Source organism: Nannospalax galili, unplaced genomic scaffold (assembly GCF_000622305.1).
Source record: "Nannospalax galili isolate Female #2095 unplaced genomic scaffold, S.galili_v1.0 scaffold516, whole genome shotgun sequence".
In the NCBI taxonomy this organism is placed as follows: domain Eukaryota; kingdom Metazoa; phylum Chordata; class Mammalia; order Rodentia; family Spalacidae; genus Nannospalax; species Nannospalax galili.
In genome coordinates, this window is record NW_008338260.1 from 637420 (window position 1) to 656467 (window position 19048).

General features: G+C 41.4%; 1 protein-coding gene across 2 annotated transcripts in view; it reads right to left on the reverse strand.

Moving 5' to 3' along the window:
• Vipr2 (vasoactive intestinal peptide receptor 2) overlaps positions 1-19048 on the reverse strand; it is a 76008-nt gene that overhangs the window by 20269 nt on the left and 36691 nt on the right. For both annotated transcript variants that reach the window (XM_008833065.2, XM_008833064.2), the window contains exon 5: positions 11539-11636. In XM_008833065.2, coding sequence (XP_008831287.1) covers positions 11539-11636 — 98 coding nt within the window. The remainder of the gene's footprint in view (positions 1-11538; positions 11637-19048) is intronic.

A 19048-nucleotide genomic window follows, 5' to 3' on the forward strand; every position in this document is an offset into this window, starting at 1 on the left:
TCATGCATTGGGTGAGAGGCTGAGACATAAGGCTAGGAAGGGAAATATTTGGAAGGAATTTTAGCAGCCTCAAGACACTGGGAGATGAAAATTGGAAATCAGGGTCTGTAAGGCTGGGGGCACTGAGCTTTCATTTCAGACTTGAGGCAGTTTTGACCCTCATTCTGTACCAGGTTTCAAAAGCTTGAAATACTAGCTGACACTGGCTTCAAGCACTAGCTGAGACCAACTGCTAACCCTCTGCAGTAGGAACCACACAGAATCCTGCAATTTACTAGTCTGTAATTTAATAAAATAATCAAGTATTCCAGTACAGCATCAAGTAATCTGGGGCCAAATTAAAAAAAAAAAGAGATCCTTAGCAGAACTCAAGGAAAATTCAAGTTCTCAGTAATATCCTCAATCCCACCCCACCCCCACCCCCACCCCCACACCACAAGGTTAGCCAGTTTAGTCAAAGAGCTTAAGAATTTACTGCCAGGAAGTCTATGTCCAGAGAGAGCGAGGGAGGTTCATGAGCCGGGAGATGATCCAATGAAAAGGGAGCACAGGGAGGAGGGAGGGCAATACGCAGGTGTGCTAAATAAATACCAGCCCAAACCAGAGTTTCTGTGGGACCTGAAGTGTACACAGAAAATGTACAAACCACCCAAAGCATGAGGGTACATGGAGTTAAAATGTAATGCTCTTGAATTAACTGGTAACTGGTAAAAAGCAGTTTAGAGGTTAACGGCTATGAATAAAGGAGATGTGTTGTAAATGTTGTAAATGATTTCTGAATGAAGACAGATGTACAACTACATAAAAGGGGAGGAAATTGAAACAATGAAAACTTGATCAATAATGTTCGACACATAGAAAAAGAAAATAAGTAGAAGGTAGATTAAAACTCAAAGTTGATAATAAATATGCTGAATATGAGCTTAAGAATGTTGCATTTTAGTACAGAGTGAGCACTAGGGATCTAGTTTTAGTCTTCTATGAGTGGATATCCAGTTTTCTTAGCATCATTGGTCGAAGAGGCTGTCTTTGGTTCAATGTATATTTTTGACACCTTTGTCAAAAATTAGGTAGTATAGCTGTGTGGATTTATTTCTGGTTCCACTGTTTTATTCCATTCATCTATGTGTCTATTTCTGTGCCAGTACCATGCTGTTTTTGAATTTTAAATTTTTAAAATTAATTTTGTTGTGTGTGTGTATGAGAAAGAGTGAGAGAGCACACATACGTGCAGGCGGTTGGTCAAAATGTAGATTATTATGGAGGTTCCTCAAAAACTAAAATCAGAGCTACCATATGATCCACCTATACCACTCACAGTTATATACCTGTGCTGGTTAGCCTTATTTGTCAGCTTGACACAGTCTAGAGTCTTCAGAAAGGAGAAGCTTCAAAGGAGAAATAGACTAGATCAGATTTGCCTGTGGGCATGGCTGTGAGAGATTGTCTTGATTGATGATTGATGTGGGAGGGCCCAGCCACTGTGGGTAGCACCATCCCTAGGCAGATGAGGCTGGGCTGTATAAGAGAGTGAGCCATGGAGTGGGCCATCGAGCAGCGTTCCTCCATGGTTTCTGCTTCAGGTTCCTGCTTGAGTTTCTGCCCTGACTTTCTTCAGTGATGGACTGTAACCTGGACACATAAGTCAAACAAATCCTTTCCTCCCCTGATTTGCTTTTGGCTAGTGTGATTTTTTCCAAATCACAGTAACAGAGATTAAACTAGGACAATGCCTGAAGTACTCCAAGTCAGCATACCACAGAAATACTTGTACATCCATGTTTATTGTGGCATGATTCACAGTAGCCAAGTATAGAACCAGTCTAAGTGTCCATTAGCAGAGGGAGGGATAAACAATGTATGATATAATATGTAATGAGCTTTACTTTAGTCATAGAAAAGAATGAAACTATGTCATTTATAGAAGAGATGGAATGCAAGACAAATATATATTTTCATTAAGAAGTGGAATCTAGATATATATGATGTGAAAGTAGAAAGCAGACTTCTGGGGAGACGACACGAGCAGCAAGTGTGACAGAGGGAAGAAGAAAGGGGGAGGGGTGGCAGATATGATCAAAGTACACGCTACAACCAAACCTACTACTTCACTAATGGGAAATAAAATAAGTGCATTTTAAAATATTGTCAGGCTGGAGATATAAGAACAAATTAAGTATGGAACAGGAAAGTTGAAGACAAAAGTGAAGAATACAATACACCTTGCAAACACAAAATAAAAGAGAGGTAGTATAACTATATTAATACCAGACAAAACAGATATCCTGGGCACGGGGCATCACTAACTGTTGTTAGTTTAAACTGGCATAATCTCACAGTGTAGATCAAACAGCGAGAGAAACAAAAGATGGAATGGACAAGTCCAAAAGTATACTTAAGTTTTTTATAATGCATACAGGTGTGTGTGTGTGTGTGTGTTTGTGTGTGTGTATATGCATGTGTGTGTCTCTGTGTGTGTGTGTGTGCATGTATATCTGTGTTTGTGAGTCCTCATGCCAGAAGACAACCTCTGATGTTGCTCCTTGGAAGCTGTTCCCTCCTCTGAGACAGGATCTCATCCTCCTGGAGCTCACCAACAAGGCTAGACTGGCTCATCAGAGAGCTCTCAAGACCCTCCTTTCTCCACCTCTCCTCAGTGCTGAAATTATAAGCATTTGCCATGCTCAGAATTTTTCTGTGGGTTCTATGGAATGAACTCAGGTCCTTGTGCTTGCAAGGCAAATGCTTTACGACTGAGCCATCCCCCAGTCCTATAGGTAGAGATTTAACACATGTCTCTGAGGACTTTAGAATAAACAGAGCCACCAGTAAAGATCTGGAATGTTTAAATAAACTTAATGACAATTTGATTTAAGCTACAATCATATAAATCAATAGCTGAAGAATTTACGTTGTTTTCAAACAGAAATTGAAGCTTTTACCAAGATAGATCAGAACCTCACTAACAGAACAAGCTTCAATGGATTTTAGAGGACTGATGGTTGCTTCTAAGAAAGGACTGATAAGATGGACATAGCTCCATTTGGAGAACTCATCAAGATAAAAGAGGGAAAAGTAGACATAAAATACCAGGAGTGAAAAATGAGAAATAAAAATGTAGAAGAATATTAAAAACAAAGACGAAGTAGACAGAAGTCTTGGGAAGTACAACAACTTACCATAAATATCAGGAGGGGAAAGAGGGAATCTGAATAGTTATATCTGTTTAAAACACTGAAACCTGGGGCTAGAGAGATGGCTCAGCGGTTAAGAGCACTGACTGCTCTTGCAGAGGACCCGGGTTCGATTCCCAGTACCCACATGGTGGTTATGAACCGTCCTTGACTCCCATTCCAGGGGAATCCGAAGCCCTCTTCTGACCTCCGCAGCATTGCACGACATGGGTGCACTCACATACATGTAGGCAATACACCCATATACATTAAATAAAAATAATAAATAAAATATTTTAAAAAACCACTGAAACCTGTACCATGCTGTTTTTTAATTACTACAGTTCTGCAGTATAATTTGAGATTAGGATGGTAATGCCTCTAGAACTTCTTTTATTGTTCAGGATTATTTTGGCTATCTTGGGTTTTTGTGCTTCCATATGAAATATGAAATCATTTTTTCAGTTCTGTGAAGAATTGTGTTGGAATTTTAATGAGTATTGCATTGAATTTTGGATTGCTTTTGATAGGATGGCCATTTTCACATTAATTGGTATTAACCCTACTAACCCATGAACTGGGTGGCCTTTCCATTTTTGGTATATTCTTCAATTTTTTTTTTCAATGTCTTAAAGTTTTTATCAGAAGTCCTTCACTTCCTTGGTTAGATTTATTCCAAGATATTTTACGGGTTTTGAGATTATCGTGAATGGGATTGTTTCTCTGATTTCTTTCTTGGTATGTGCGTTGTTGGTATATAGGAAGGACACTGATTTGGGGGTGTTAATTTTATATCCCGCTACTTTGCTCAACATATTTATCAGCTCTAGGAGTCTTTAGGGCCTTTTATGTATAGAATCATATCATCTGCAAATAAAGATACTTTGAATTCTTTCCAATTGTATCTCCTTTATCTCCTTAATTTGTCTTATTGCTCTAGCTAAGATTTCAAGTACTATATTAAACAAGAATGGAGAGAGTGGACATCCTTGTCGTGTTCCTGATTTTAACAGGAATATTTGAGTTTTTCTACATTTAGTGTGATGTTGTCTGAGGGCCTGTTGCATACTGCTTTTATTATGTTGAGCTATGTCCCCTATATCCTAGATTTTCCATAGCTTTTATCATGAATGAATGTTGGATTTTCTCAAAGGCCTTTTCTACATCTAATGAGATGATCATGTGGCTCCGGTCCTTGAGTCTCTTTATGTAATAGATTACATTTATTGATTTATGTATGTTGAACCATCCCTGCATCTCTGGGATGATGACAACCTGATCATGGTGGACAATCTTTTTGACATGTTCTTGCATTTGGTTTATGAACATTTTTGAAGTTTGTTTTTATTGAATTATTGTGTACTTAATTCAGAACATGGTCAATCACTCTTACTCATCTTTATATCCCCATCCCCACTGGCACTCTCCTATAACGCCCCACCCACTGAAGCCCATATACTCTTTGATCCTTGTTAAGACCCACTGTGTCAAGTCAGTGTCCCCAGACATTCCCCAGTGCAAGTCCATTTGCTGAGGTCTAGTCAGCCTATCTAGAGTCCCTTGTTTTAGGAAGATCAGTTTTTCTTCACCTAGCAGCAATTAGTTGCCAATATTTCTTCAGATAAGATTGGATCTGCTGTTCATTCTCCCAGTTCTATGCTGGGTTTTTGTCCGCCTGAGTTTGCATGGAACTTGTTTATGCTGACACCATTGCCATAGAATCATGAGCAGGTTCCCAAGAGCTTGTAGGACTCTGTTTCCATATGGTCCTGCACCTCCTCCCTGGCTCTTACAATCTTTCCATTCCCTCTTCTGCGATGGTCCCTGAGCCTTGGGTGGGTGAAGTTAATAAAGGAGTCCTGTCCGAGGACCAGCATTCAGCAGACTCTTGATCTCTGTGCTTTGGCCATTTATGACCTTTTATGTTTCTGGCCATCTGCTGCATAAGGGATCTTCATTAATGAGAACTGAGAGTCATTAGTGTTCTCTTCTTTACCCCTGTTCTATGTTCCATGAGCCTTAGGTGTAGAGGTTACATTGTAGATGTGTCACTTAGGCCTGGGCAATTCATAGACAGTGTCAGTGTATGACCAGTTGTGGTACTTGGTAATAGTCTCCAGATGCTGCAAAATGAGCTTCTTTGATGAGTGGTGACTGGAATATTTGTTTGTGATATAAGGATACACATTTTGCACACAGTAAGAAATCACATTAATCTAGGGATATGACAGTCTTGGGGTTTTCTGTAAGACCTATAACCACTCCAGTCATGTGTATTTGATTATGTTTACAGTACCACTCTTGTTTCCTCCCATTGAGTGGGCTTTTAGTCCAATTAGGTAGCTGTTGATTGTCCCCAAGATAAAAGTGTCACTAGTGCACCAATGTCGTATGTTGTATTAGCCACTGATGTGGTTATTTGGTCTTGAAGCTGGTGTTGGACCATAGATTGATGTTTTCCCTTGACATCTTCATAGTGCTCTCCAAAGCTGTGAGAGCTTGCCTTCAGGGGAACTGGTTTCATGTCAGTTGCAACTCTATTGCTCTAAATCCTGTGTCTGAAGTATGTTCTGTCTTCAGCAATAGGGTCTTACTTTAAAAGTTTTGGGAGGCCATCAAGGGCCGTAGCAGTAGCCTGAGTAATTTTGGGAGCCTCTTGGATCACCCTGGCCAACGACTCAAAGGAAGGTTTCTCCTTTCTGGCATTGTTTCTTGTTATATAACCTTTACCAATACACATGGACTCATGTAGAGATAATGTATGTAAAATTTGTAATTAGATTGTTGAACTAATATGATTCCTTCCAGTTTTTTAAAACTAGTTAGGCATTGTTTATCTCTTGCTGCTCTTTCTCTCTCACTGTCTAACCCTTTCTCCATGGTTTCCTCATTTAAAGTGTCCCCATTTTCCCCATATCTCCCTTGATAACACCAGTCTCCTGTGGTCCCACTTCTCTTGAGCTCCTTCTTTTCCTTTATCCCCAAGGTTGCTTCTATAGCTCTCCCTCACCTGTCCCATTTAAATAGCCCCATTTTTATCCATGTCTCCCTTTGCAATACCTGTCTCCTACTGTTCTTCTCTGTCAGGTTCTTTCTTTCTCTTTACCTCCCTTGAGAATTTTTGAATCTGCTAATCAGAGAGATTGGCCCATAATTTTCTTTTTTTATTGGTTTTTTGTCTGGTTTTAGTATTAGAGCACTACTGGTTTCATAGAAAGAATGTGGGAGTGTTCCTTCCCTTTCTATTTTAGAGAATAATTTGAGGAGTATTGGTATTAGTTCATGGAATGTTTGGTAGAATTCAATGCTGTATCCACTGCTGGTGTAAGTGCAAACTAGAGCAGTCACCATGGAGATCAGTGTGGAGATTCCTCAACAAGCTAGAAATTGATCTACCATATGATTCAGCCATACCACTCTTGGGCATATACCCAAAAGGCTCTATACCCTACTACAGAGATATCTGTTCACCTATGCTCATTGCTGCCCTTTTCATAATATTCAGGAATCGAAAACAACCGAGATATTCATCAACTGATGAATGGATAATGAAAAGTGTGGAACATATATAATGGAATATTATTCAACTCTTAAAATGAAATTATTAAATTCTCAGGTAAACAGATGGAATTGGAAATAATCATCCTGAGTAAGGTAACATAAACTCAGAAAGACAAACATTATATGTTTTCTCTCATAGCTGGATACTAGTTTTGAAATCTTAGATATGTATGGTCAGGAAACTAACAAACGGCCATAGAGGTGGGGAGGCCGTGAGAAGGGAGATAGAATACAGTGATATAAAGGGGGAAAGGGGAATAATAGAGTAGAGGAAGGGTTAAATTGGGCAAGGAATGGGAGGGCTGGGCAGAGGAGGGAATCTGGGAAGGGGTAAGAAGCACTAACAGCCTTTAGAAAAACCCATTTGGAAACCTGCCATCACAGAAGCTTCTTAAAGTATACGTGTATACATTATAAGAGATTAAAAGGAGTTACCGTATAACAATAATATTGCCACTACCAGGCACTACAGACTAGCAAACTAAAAGCCCAATGCTAGAAATGGACTCCTTCTTTTGAAGCTGTTGACCACAGACCTTCAAACAATGCTGGCCATTGCCCCTACTCTTGCTTACCTACGAGAACTGTATGGAGAGATCCTATTGTTGAAGATACTACATGCATAAGCTATAGAACAAACATAGAGAAGTCAAGATGATGCTGACTTCAAAGCTTGATGCTTTGTGAAGAGAAAATTAATCAGTAACCTTACACAGTTATGAATGCTGTGAGTTAGCATAACAACTGGCCTGGCAAGACATGACCGTTGGTACAATGGTGGCATGAATATTTATGGGAATAACCAAACCACTTTGATATTGGATTTAAGGTCTGCATACCTGACATTGACATCAGGCCTAGGAACTTGAGGCTAGATGGGTCACAGGCCATAGAGGAAAGTCTAATTCTATTATTATGCTAAATAAATATAGTATTAAGTTGACTCCTAATGACTTGTTATACCCATAGATTACTGCATCTCTCAACTCTCAGCAGAGAAGCTTCCTTATGCAGCAGAGGGGGACTAACAAGAAAACTACAACTGGCCAACACACAGAGAATAAAAGGCTGCAGAGCGCTCATTCCTAAATAGGACACCTATATCAAACTTCTGCCTCCCAAGGCTCAGGGATCATTGTGGAAGAGGGGCCAGAAAGACTGTAAGAACCACAGGAGGTGAATGACCATAAGGAAACAAAGTTTTTCAGACAGCTGGGCAGTTACTCATGTGAACTCAAAGCAACAGTGACAGCACGTACAAGTGCCACCTAAGCTTAAACCAGACAAAATCCCCAAATAGACATGGAGGAGTGGGTAAGAAACCTGAGGAAGTAATGGCCACTGATGGTTGCTGGGAGAGGGAGAGTCAGTCTCATTTAAGGGTGTGACTCTTGGTAGGCTCACCAGGCTCCAGTGGATAGACCCACACTAAAGGGCATTTGGGGACACAAATTTGACTTTACAGGCATCCTTATATATATATATCATATATATATATGAAATATATATATATATATATGAAATTGGTACATGAAATTGGGCAGGGGGTGGTAAGGGGGCAGATAGGGAGATGGGGAGGGGGTCTAAATATGATAAAGTATATTGTATGAAATTTGTAAAAATTCAATAAGAAACTGAACGCCAAGATAAATCCTTCTCACACAAAAATTCTCAGGAGTAATACAGAACAACCAAGGAGGGCTAATTCAGAAATGAAAGGTAGATTTCACATGAGAAAATCTGTCCATGCAAATTTCCATGTTGAACAGACATTATAAAAACATGTTTAACTCAATATATACAGAAATCATGGTAAAATTCACTATCTGTTCATGATCTCAGAAAACAGAGTTTAAGGAACTCTCTTAATCTGGAAAAAGGTAACTTTAAAATATCTGTAGAAAGCACAATGCTTACAGTGGGTTATTAAAAGTGTTCATCCTGAACACAGAAGAAAAGGCTGCCTGCCAGCAATACTTTTATTCAACATTGTACTGCATGAAACACCAACTGCACAGTAAAGAATACAAGTGAACATATAGAATTATTAATTTATAAGTGAATTTCACAGAGTTGCTGAAGCAAGATTTATATACTGAAGTGAACTACTTTTCTATAAATAATTAGAAATGGAATTTAACAAAATCGTTAAAACAGTATAAACAAACACCTAGAATGACTATCAATATGCCTGTGGCGTCTCAGAAAACCACAAAACATTGAGAGACATAAAAGCAAAACACACGGAAGGACTTCTTCAGTAAGTTTGGTTCAAGGTGACAGAGGGCCCAGTTTGCCTGCGCTGATCTCAGTGCAAGGTGACAGTGGAATCCCTGTAGGTCAAACAGTTCAGCTCATCCCAGTGAAACAAGAGCATACCCTAGAAACAGCCTATACCATCCAGACACTGTGACACACAGAAGGCAGCACACAGACTCGTGTGTTCTGTCACCTACTTTGTATCAAAGATGCAGAGCTCTGCGGTGACAGACGGCAAGGAAGCTTCTTTTCAGGTGACTCTGGTTAAGGTGACACATACTAAAAACACTGGTGAACTCAGGTTCTGCCTCAAACCACCCAAAAAACAAATCACAGACAGATCACAAACATAAATATTTCAAGTTAAAACAGTAAGCTTCCTAGATGAAACCACACAGCAAAGATTTCTTGCTAGGACTCAAGAAGTATGACATAAAGAAACAAGTATCTACGGAAAACACAAGCCTAGAGTGAATTATTGAAAGTGTTCATCCTGAGCTCAGAAGAGGCTACCTGTCAGCAAAACTTCTTTTCAGCACTGTACTGCACAAACAACAACTGCATATCAAAGAATCCAAATTAATTTATAGTATAATTGAAAAGTTTTACTGACATTAAGAACTTTTAGTCATTCAAAAAATCATTAACAGAGTGAAATCAAATCACAGAGTTTGGGACAATGCATGCAACTATTAGAAGTATTATTTGTTCTTCTCCAAGATGAAAAGTCGCCCTATCAATGAGCAGTTAATGCTAAATTCGTTATATTATGGTCCCTGAATGGAACACTTCCCAGCAATGTAGTCAATAAATCAAAAACTGACAACTACATGCAATAACACAAATGAACTCCTTGCAAACTTCAAGATCAATGACCCCAGAGATTGGGTTCTTTCTGTGTGATTCCAAGTAACATTTTCAGCAGGAGGCAAAAGTAATCTTTGGTGAAAGAAATCTTAATAGTCGTCATTTTGGGGGAAGAGAGTGTTCTGGGCACAGGCAGTTGTGGAAGGCTTCTGGTGTAGATACTGACCCGCATCTTGACCCAGGTGCTGTGTTCACTTGTGGGCCAACTGACTGAGACAGGTCCTCCTCACTGCCCATGTCACTAAGAAACGCTTGTGTCAGTATATGAAACACATTACTGGGACTGTAGTCTGCCATCTGTGGTGTCTCAGTGTGAGGCAGCAACCTGTGTGCAGCAGCATAATGGTGCACAGAGGCTCCCTAGGTGTAGACAGAAGCTGCCTCTCCTTTAGTACAACTTCCTCCCATGAATGCCATTCTGCTCCAGTAGCTTCTTGTGTCTCCAAATCACTTTCTTTCTTGTTTTCTGTTTTTTCCTTCTTCCCCTCTCACACTGAGTTTCCATGGAATGGGACTGCAGGGCATTGGTCATCACTGGGAGACATGCACATCTAGAAGACCATATGGCCTCCTATGGTCACCATTTCAGATTCTCATGAGGATAAAAAGCTACATGTGCAGAGTTCTACATGCTGTCAGCTTGACTCACTGTGCCATGTGATAAAGTGTGAAGGGACTCAAGTTTGAGAATGTGGACTGTTCAATATGGGAAAATAAACATTTTTCCAGTTTACTTCTCTGAATGTTTCCTTTCTTTTTAATAATTTAAAATGCACAAAAGTGCAGAGAAAACATAACAAATATTAATATTGCACCAACTTTATTTTTTTATGTATATGAGTGTTTTGTCTGCATGCATGTAAGTGTACCCATGTGTGCAATACCTGCAGAGGCCAGAAAAGGGCACTGGACCCTCTAGAACTAGAGTTACGAATGGTTGTTAGCTGGCACGTGGATGCTGGAATCAAACTTGGGTCCTCTGCAAGAGCTGCCAGTGCTTTTAACCACTGAACCATCTCTCTAGTCCCTGTACCACCTTTTCAAAGAACCAGAATATGATTGGTCTTCCCCACTTTTTTCACGATATCTGGATTAAAAGTTCTGACTTCCTATTCTGGGAATTATCAGCCATACTTGAGACCTGTGAAAATGGAAAGTATAACTCAGCTACAGTTGCTGAGTTTTTAGTTACATTTGCCATCACACCTAACTCCTTACTTTCCTTCTTAATGGTTGTTGTTAAGTCTAGAAATGATCCCTTTGCTGACACTGACTTTATCTCATAGACTGTCAATGTCTGAGCATACCCCCAGCAGAATGAAGCAGGATGGAGGTGACAAGAACTCTGGTGACTCACTGTACATCACCCATCACATTGAATGGCAGCAATGCTAGGCATAGTCATCCCCATAGGTTCATCAGCTTTTTCTAAAGAGGTATTTCCCTTTGGACCGAGGCCTCCAGCCCTTACTCTGAGCAATCACTAGCCACCTCAGAGACCTGAGTGGGGCCCAGACGGTGATGGAGTAATATCTGACATGATCTCCAGCACCAAGGGTGTTCTATTGCTTGACAAATGGAGGGGCTCCAGGATGGGTACCTCAGATCTCCTAACCCTCTGAGGTACCAAAGTTTTTTGGTCTCATTCTTTGCAGAACTGCACATTTCTTCTCCTTACCTGAAGAAGCAGAGAATTATGCTTCCAGTTGTGAGAGACATCAGAGAAACACTGTAGCCCAAGGTATAAATGGCCTTCACCAGAATATAAAATGTGATCTACAAAGAAAGAGAAACACATTTGTAAGCTGCTGGCCAACTTCATGGGGCAAAACGGCATTGTGAAGTCCCCTTCACAAAGGACTGTCTCCTGTATGCTGAGTGTCAGAAGACAGGAGGCAAAGATCATTGTATTATTCTACCTCCATCTAGAGCCCAGAAGGATCTTTATGTTTTGAAGACCTGCCTTTTCTTACAAGTCATTATGAGTGACTGGAAGGTTTTTGTAAAGAAATATGTCTGAGGGAACCATATTGGCTGCCATCAGGGTCAAGAAAAGACAGGCAGATCTGAGCTGAGCCTGTGGGGTCCTTGAAGTGGGGTTGGAATGGGCCCAGTCTCAGGAAACACATTTCCCAACAAGACCAGGTGGACACACACATCTAAGTACATGGAGAACCAGGTGGCATCAAAGGCACATGGTCTTGTACTCAAGAGGGCCTCTTCTTACAGAGGTGCTCTGTCTTGGAATTTTTATTTTGAATACTTCTTGGTTTAGCAGGCTTCATGGCTGGAGTCTAACATCTGTGTAATCATCAGGAGTGGGAAGGAACTATAGTTACTGCTGTAGGACCACTGAGTAGACACTGGAATAAGAAAGACCCTGTGTGTGTGTGTGTGTATGTGTGTGTGTGTGTGTGTGTGTGTGTGAGAGAGAGAGAGAGAGAGAGAGAGAGAGAGAGAGTCAGAGTCAGTCACAGGATACCTACACAGGCTGTGCCACCCTAGCTGCCCAGAGGCCATATCTGTTCTGCAATTTCTGGTGAAACTAAGTCCTGTATGAAAATGAACAAACATCTACCTGTTCATACAGGATAAATTTTATTTGTTTTTAAAGTCCTAAAATAGACACAATTACTGCTACCAAACCTTCAGGTTATGGTACAATAAAGAGTTCAGTTAGGTGTGGTGGCACATGCCTGCAATCCCAGGACTCAGGAGGTAGAGGCAGAAAGATTAGGAATTTAAGGACAGCCTTTGCTACATACAGAGTTTGAAGCAAGCCTGGGCTTCTACATGAGACTCAAAACATAAAAAATATGCATCTTGGGGCCTGAAGAGATGGATCAGCAGTTAAGAGCACAGGCTGCTCTTACAGAGGACCCAAGTTTGGTTCCCAGCACCCACATAGCAGTCAAACAGCCCCAGTTCCAGGGGATCCAACACCCTCTTCTGACCTCTGCAGGCATTGCACAAGATGGATGCACTCACATACATGCAGGTAATATACTCATATACATAAAATAAAAATAATAAAATATCAAAAAACATGCATCTTGCTAATGCTAACCTGCTAGATAAGTTGTATCCTCTAGTGTAATAGTGCGATGACTGTTAATGGGGAACCAACTGCTTTCTGATTGGATTTGAGGCCTGTTCTACAGGAGGGATTTCATGTCTGGTACTGTAAATCTGGTCAAAAGTCTGTGACCGGGGAGACTGTAGGCCATAGTGGGGAACCTACTAGTGTTTTTCTGAATAGTCATGTTGTCAAACTGCCTTCTAAATAGCTATGTCTGTACCCATAGGTTTGTGCTGCTCTCAGCCTTGGTCAGAGAAGCTTCTTTTTGCAGTAGAAAGTGGTTAATGCAGACTCATAAGCAGTCAAAGTGCTGAGAATAAGTGGCTGTGAGTGCTCAGCTGTAGACTGGGTGAGCTAAAAACATGACAGTATAGTTAGGGTAGGAAAGATGGGGAGCAACCTGGCAAAAGGAATGACTAGTGAGAAGGTGCTATAGCAGAAGAATGACAGGAAGGAGCAGACCACACAGGCAATGAGGACCTGAGGTCACAGGAGCAATGTGATCTGACTACACCTCAGTTACTGGATTGGGACAGACATACTGGGAGGGGAGACATATATTGCTCTTTCCATTGGTGAGTATATTCCAGTGGGACACTGTGGCCAGTTTGAAACAGTGATGAAAACTATTCAAATCCCAACATAGTAATGTAAAGAGAGGGCCAACAGATCTAGATGTAGATAGTTGGGGAAATCCAAGGGTTTTGGTGGAGCAGCTGGATTACGAGAGGCATGGACTGAGGTGGGGAAGAGACAGAAAGAGCCACAGCTGTGTCCTTTCTTCCCAGATATTGCCAGGAGGACTCAGCCTCTGCAGAGGCAGCTAGAGTTCAGGGAGAGGCCTGGACCAGAGGCTTGCTAGGAGTTGTCAGCAGTAGGTGGTCCTGAAAACCAGGAGCCTAGGTGTTTATTTACTAAGAAATTTAATGACAAAGAACAATGCTTCTGATGAGATGGTAGAATGGAGAAGCAGCCAGCCCATCCCAGTGTAAGATCTCAAACAGGCAGACACAGGGATCCTACCGTGGTCCTGCTGTGGGTAAAAGGTGGCTCTATTTCACTAATGTGCACTGTTCAAGGGAGCATAGATCTGAAGCCCTGGTTGGTCCTCCATTCTGACCTCACACAATGAGCTTTGGAGAGCTTTGAGTCAGGACAGGAGACTGCTAGGGGCTGTGGGTCAGGCAGGGTACTGGAGAGGTGGCTAGTGGTTAAGAGCACTGGCTGTTCTTGCAGAAGACCTAGGTTCAGCTCCCAAAGCATGGTGGCCAACACTCATCCTTAACTACAGTTGCAGGGGATCTGACACCCTCTTTTGGCCTCTGTGGGCATTATACATAAAGGTACACTCACATACATGCAAGCAAAACACTCATACATATAATAAATTAGAAGAAACATCAGTTAGAAACTTCAGAGACCAAGAGAAACTTCAGTAGTAGGACACTTCCTCAGTACGCATAAGGCTTTGCGTTCCATACTTAGCACCACTACCACCATCACCACACTATCACCATCATCACCATCACCACCACCACAACACACACACACACACACACACAAGCAAAATAACCCCAATTTAACACTAGTTGGAAGACATAGGACAGCAGAGGAAAAAAAAAGACAGTAATTATCTCTGACCACCCTAAATAACCCCTTTTCCTGGAAACTGTCTCTTCTGCTGAGTCCCCCATGGATCTTCCCTGAGACCCGACTTGCCCTGCTGATCTGCTCAGATTCCTTGACTGTGGATACCTGGGTTTCTCTGGTGCCTCAGCCCACCTGTCATTCTCATGACAGCCATACTGTCCCCACAGAGTACTTAGGGCCCTGGGGCATGACTGGCATCAGCACATGGCATTTAACCAGTAAGGAAAAAATATACCCAGGGATCTAGGACTTGTGAGGTTTGAACAATTAACAAAATAACTATTTGGCTCAAAGTGTTGAAATTGAAAAGTTGCTGGGAGCAGGCTGTCCCTTAAGGCCTTGTCTCTTGCCTCAACTCATGGGCTCTGGAGGCTATGGGAGTGGGCAGCTTTGCCTGGCATTGCCAGGTTGACTTTCTTGAGCTTTGCCCACCCCACCCCTTCTTCCAAACTCCAACTTGAGCATGGGCTCTCCAAAGGAAGTTCCTCATGTTTCATACTTGTAGAGACTCAGGCCAGTACTCTGGGAGGATCATACTGGCTACCAGTTCATATAAAGTTAACTAGGCTAGTCTAACCCTGACTTAGCTCAGGTGATCAAGGTGAGTGCACATTTCGGTGTGGCAAACTTAAGGCATTAGATAAGATGCTAGGAGAATTTTTCCCCTTGTCTTGTTAAACCTTAGCAGCCAGCCATGATTCCCATGATGAGCAACATGGAGATGCTCTCAATCTGCCTCATGCCTGGTGAGGCCATTTAAATTAAATTAATTAAAGGTATATAAGGTTTAAACTCCAGTTACTTGGTTAAACTGGCCACATTTCAGGGCTCTAAGCCCTAGCTCCCAGTAGCCTAAACCCTGGACCACCAAAGAGCCCTTCTATCCTGGTAGGAATGTCTGAGGCACAGTACCCAGGACAGTGCTTGTTGGCCTCTAGGAAAGAGATCCCAGATCATCCCACAGACAAGGAATTCACTAAGAACAAATGCAGCTACTTCTTGATAGCTGTGAAAACAAAGAGAGCTTAGTGTAATTAACAGCACTTGAGACACCTGCAAGGTTGGAGGCAGCCATACCAACCAGTGACTAACAGCTAGCAGACAGTTAAGGTCAGGAACTAACAAAGCACAAGTCAGAGATGGACAGAGGGGAATTTCAACAGCTTCTGATTAGGTCAGCAGCACATGAACAGTGCAAGATCGTCACCCTGTTTGGGCCAGGGGGGCATGCACAGAGGGTGTGGGTGGGCCCTCCACTGGCTCAGCTTATGATAACCCAGATAATTAACCAATCTCAATAAAGATTACCTCAGACTTTGTCTAGTTTCTGCCATGGCTCTATAAAAACTCCTAGACAAAGGAGTTAGATACCTTTTTCCTTTCTTGGAAACCCCTCCCAATCTTATGAGTTTCTTTCATTTTTCCACAATTCATCACTTTTCTGTGAATCTTCTCAATAACGATGGCTTCTGCTTTGCATAATCTCAGTAGAGTCTGCATCTATAATTTTCATTGGCATGAGACAGCAAACTCGGACCACCATCTCAGGTTGACCTTTTGTGACTGTTGAGTGTCCAGCGCCTTAGGACCCTGGGTCAAGCACAAGTGGGCCCAGAAAGATTCCATTATATTAAACCTTGCATCACAATTACTGCCATAGACGTCTGAAAAGGCAGGAGCAGAAGTAATCATCCATGGGCTCTGAAGCCAAGACCTCTGTGACAGACAAAATTTCTGGAAAGCACAGAGCATGTCTACCATCTGACATGAGGACGTGTCACTGTCCCACCTATGCGCACAACCAGTGCTTAGTATGCCACAATGCCCAATATGAGGGTAGAACCCAGGAACTATAACAACTCAGTCACTTTCTTTTTATATGATTTGTTTTTCCTTTAGGGAACTAGAAATGACTAAAATATGTCAGGTCTTTGTTGACAGAGCCATCAGCCTGAGCCCAAGGTTCTTTCCTTGAGCTTCCCAGCCATGCCAAATGGTGGACTTGATCAGCACAAGCTATGCTCTTGCAAGAAGAAAGACTCCCTGTGGCATCTACACCTTAGTCTATGTCCAGGGACTGATATTTTTCTGTTTTTGAGATTTCTTCTTGAAATGATGAGTCAGATCAGCTAAGAAAGACAGCAATGAAAAAACCCAGGAATGGGAGGACCAGAGCAGCTCCTTCCTGAAAGCTAAGCTCAGCAAGTACATGGGTTTCTATTTTCACTTATTGATATGTTGGATATGCCCAGAGCAGGGCTGGTGCACATGAATGCTCAACAGATGTTCCTAAAGGTGATGAAGCCAGAAAACAGTTACATTTACAAACAATCTACATGGGAGTAGTTTTGGTATAGGATGATAGAGTGGACATGTTTATGAAATACCAAGACAATAAAAACAATGAGAAATGAACACCCAGTGTGGCTTAAACATATTCACACATTTTAATTAAAGAATATGCAATGTATAATTCTGTGCTAAAAATATCAACACTTCAAAGAAATGGATAACATTCTGTGCTGCAGACATTACTAGGGAAGACTTGAAAAAGGCACCAAATGCCAACAGCTACAATATTTCTAAAAGTTGTTGAAACAATCTGTAAAATATGTTGCCAAACTGGCTATTTTCATGGATGAATTCTTTACTGTACTAAAGACCACATCACTCCTGGTATGTAAAAATCACTGTAAGTTAGATCAACCAATAAAGGAAACACAGTGCATTTCATTCCTAAAACTAGCTAAGTCCAATGTTAAAAAAAAAAAACCACAAACACACTGATACAACAAAAGAAGGCAAAACCAATCAAACAAGCAAAAGACATCCTAAACAAAGTAAGGATAGTTTCATTTGTAAGTACAGAAGGACAAAAATCTCAAAACACCCCAGATAGGAAGCCTATATTAAACCTCTTCCACCCACAGCTCATTGTGGAAGAGGGGGCAGAAAGACTGTAAAAGTCAGGGATGGTGGATGATCATAAAGAAACAGGCCTCCGGGACTTTGCTCCTATGAACTTACAGCAATAGTGTCAGCATGCACAAACCCCACACAAACTCAATCAGACAAAAACCCAGCATAGAACTGGGGAAAAGGGCAGCAGGCCCCAAACTTAGCCAAACTATAGGCAGCTGATTACGGCTAGATGAGGGTGAGTTGGTCTTTAAGGGAGAGATTCTAGATAGGTCTACTAGACTCAAGCGGATGAACTTGCACCAGGGGACATCTGGGTACACAAACTTGATTGGATAGGCCTTAACATATATGACAAAATGCATGAAATCTGGTGGGGGAGGGCTATGGATGGGGAAGGGGGTATAAAAATGATTAAGATGTTCCTCTTCTAGCAGCAATCAGTTGTCAATACTCCTTTAGATAAGATTAGGATCTGCTGTTCATTTTCCCAGTTCTGCTGGGTTACTATTTGGGAGTCCCTTTTTTCACCCTGGCCAACAACTACCCCTTTAATCTTTGGTTATACTTTCCTTTTGGATGTTTAAGGCCATATAGTCGGCCCTGATAAACCAATTTATTTTTACTCTTAAGGTCGTTTGAGGATCTGTTCCTCAGGGGTCACATGGGCTTGGGAGGAGCCCCTGGCTCCTTTCTTTTACCAGTTCTGCCTATGTGAAGATAAGTCAAAGGTCCTGCTTCACCATGGTTGGCTTCGCTTGGAAGCATGGAGGAAATGATTCCTCTGTGTTGACCCTCGTCTTTGTAGACTAGACACTGGTTCAAGTCCATCTGGTGGGGTCTCCTTGGTCTCCTTGATCAAGAGGACAGGGACCCTCCTAAAACAAAGACCTCTAGATAGGCTAACTAGATTCAACAGAAGAGAAAGTAGTGGGGATTGGCTGGGCTGCTGACAACACAGCAGACAGTAGCAGGGATATCAGAATATAAGGGCTCTAGTGGGGGGAGGGAGGCTATGGGAGGGTGCCAACTGGGAAGTGGGTGTATAGTCGAGTAAGATGGTTTGGGGTGTTCTGTGTGATACACACACACACAAATCAACAAATTTTTAAGAAAGGTATTATATTTGAGGAGGGAGCATGGAAATTTATATCATGCTAATTAGTAGAAGTGATAAACATTACCATTGAAATCACCTGATGACTTCATAGACATACACAGGCACCAAGGGTCCAAGTGTAACTGATTATGACTAGTAATAATCAGATGCATACAGATTAGAGATGCATGCACCAACATCTCAGTGTTAGTAGCAAAAACAATGAGTCTTTTTGCAAGGAACAATATATTCTAAAATGAAATGGAGATCTTTTTTAAAGGTTAAAAACTCATTCAATTTTATGTCTTACAGGGTTTGTACTGAGTTCAATATTGTATAACTGTATTAATTCAACAGTGAACCTAAAAATTTTACAGCCACTTTTGAAAGAGCTGTATCTTTGCTCTGGAAACTGTTATTGAGCATATTAAAGCTGTAATT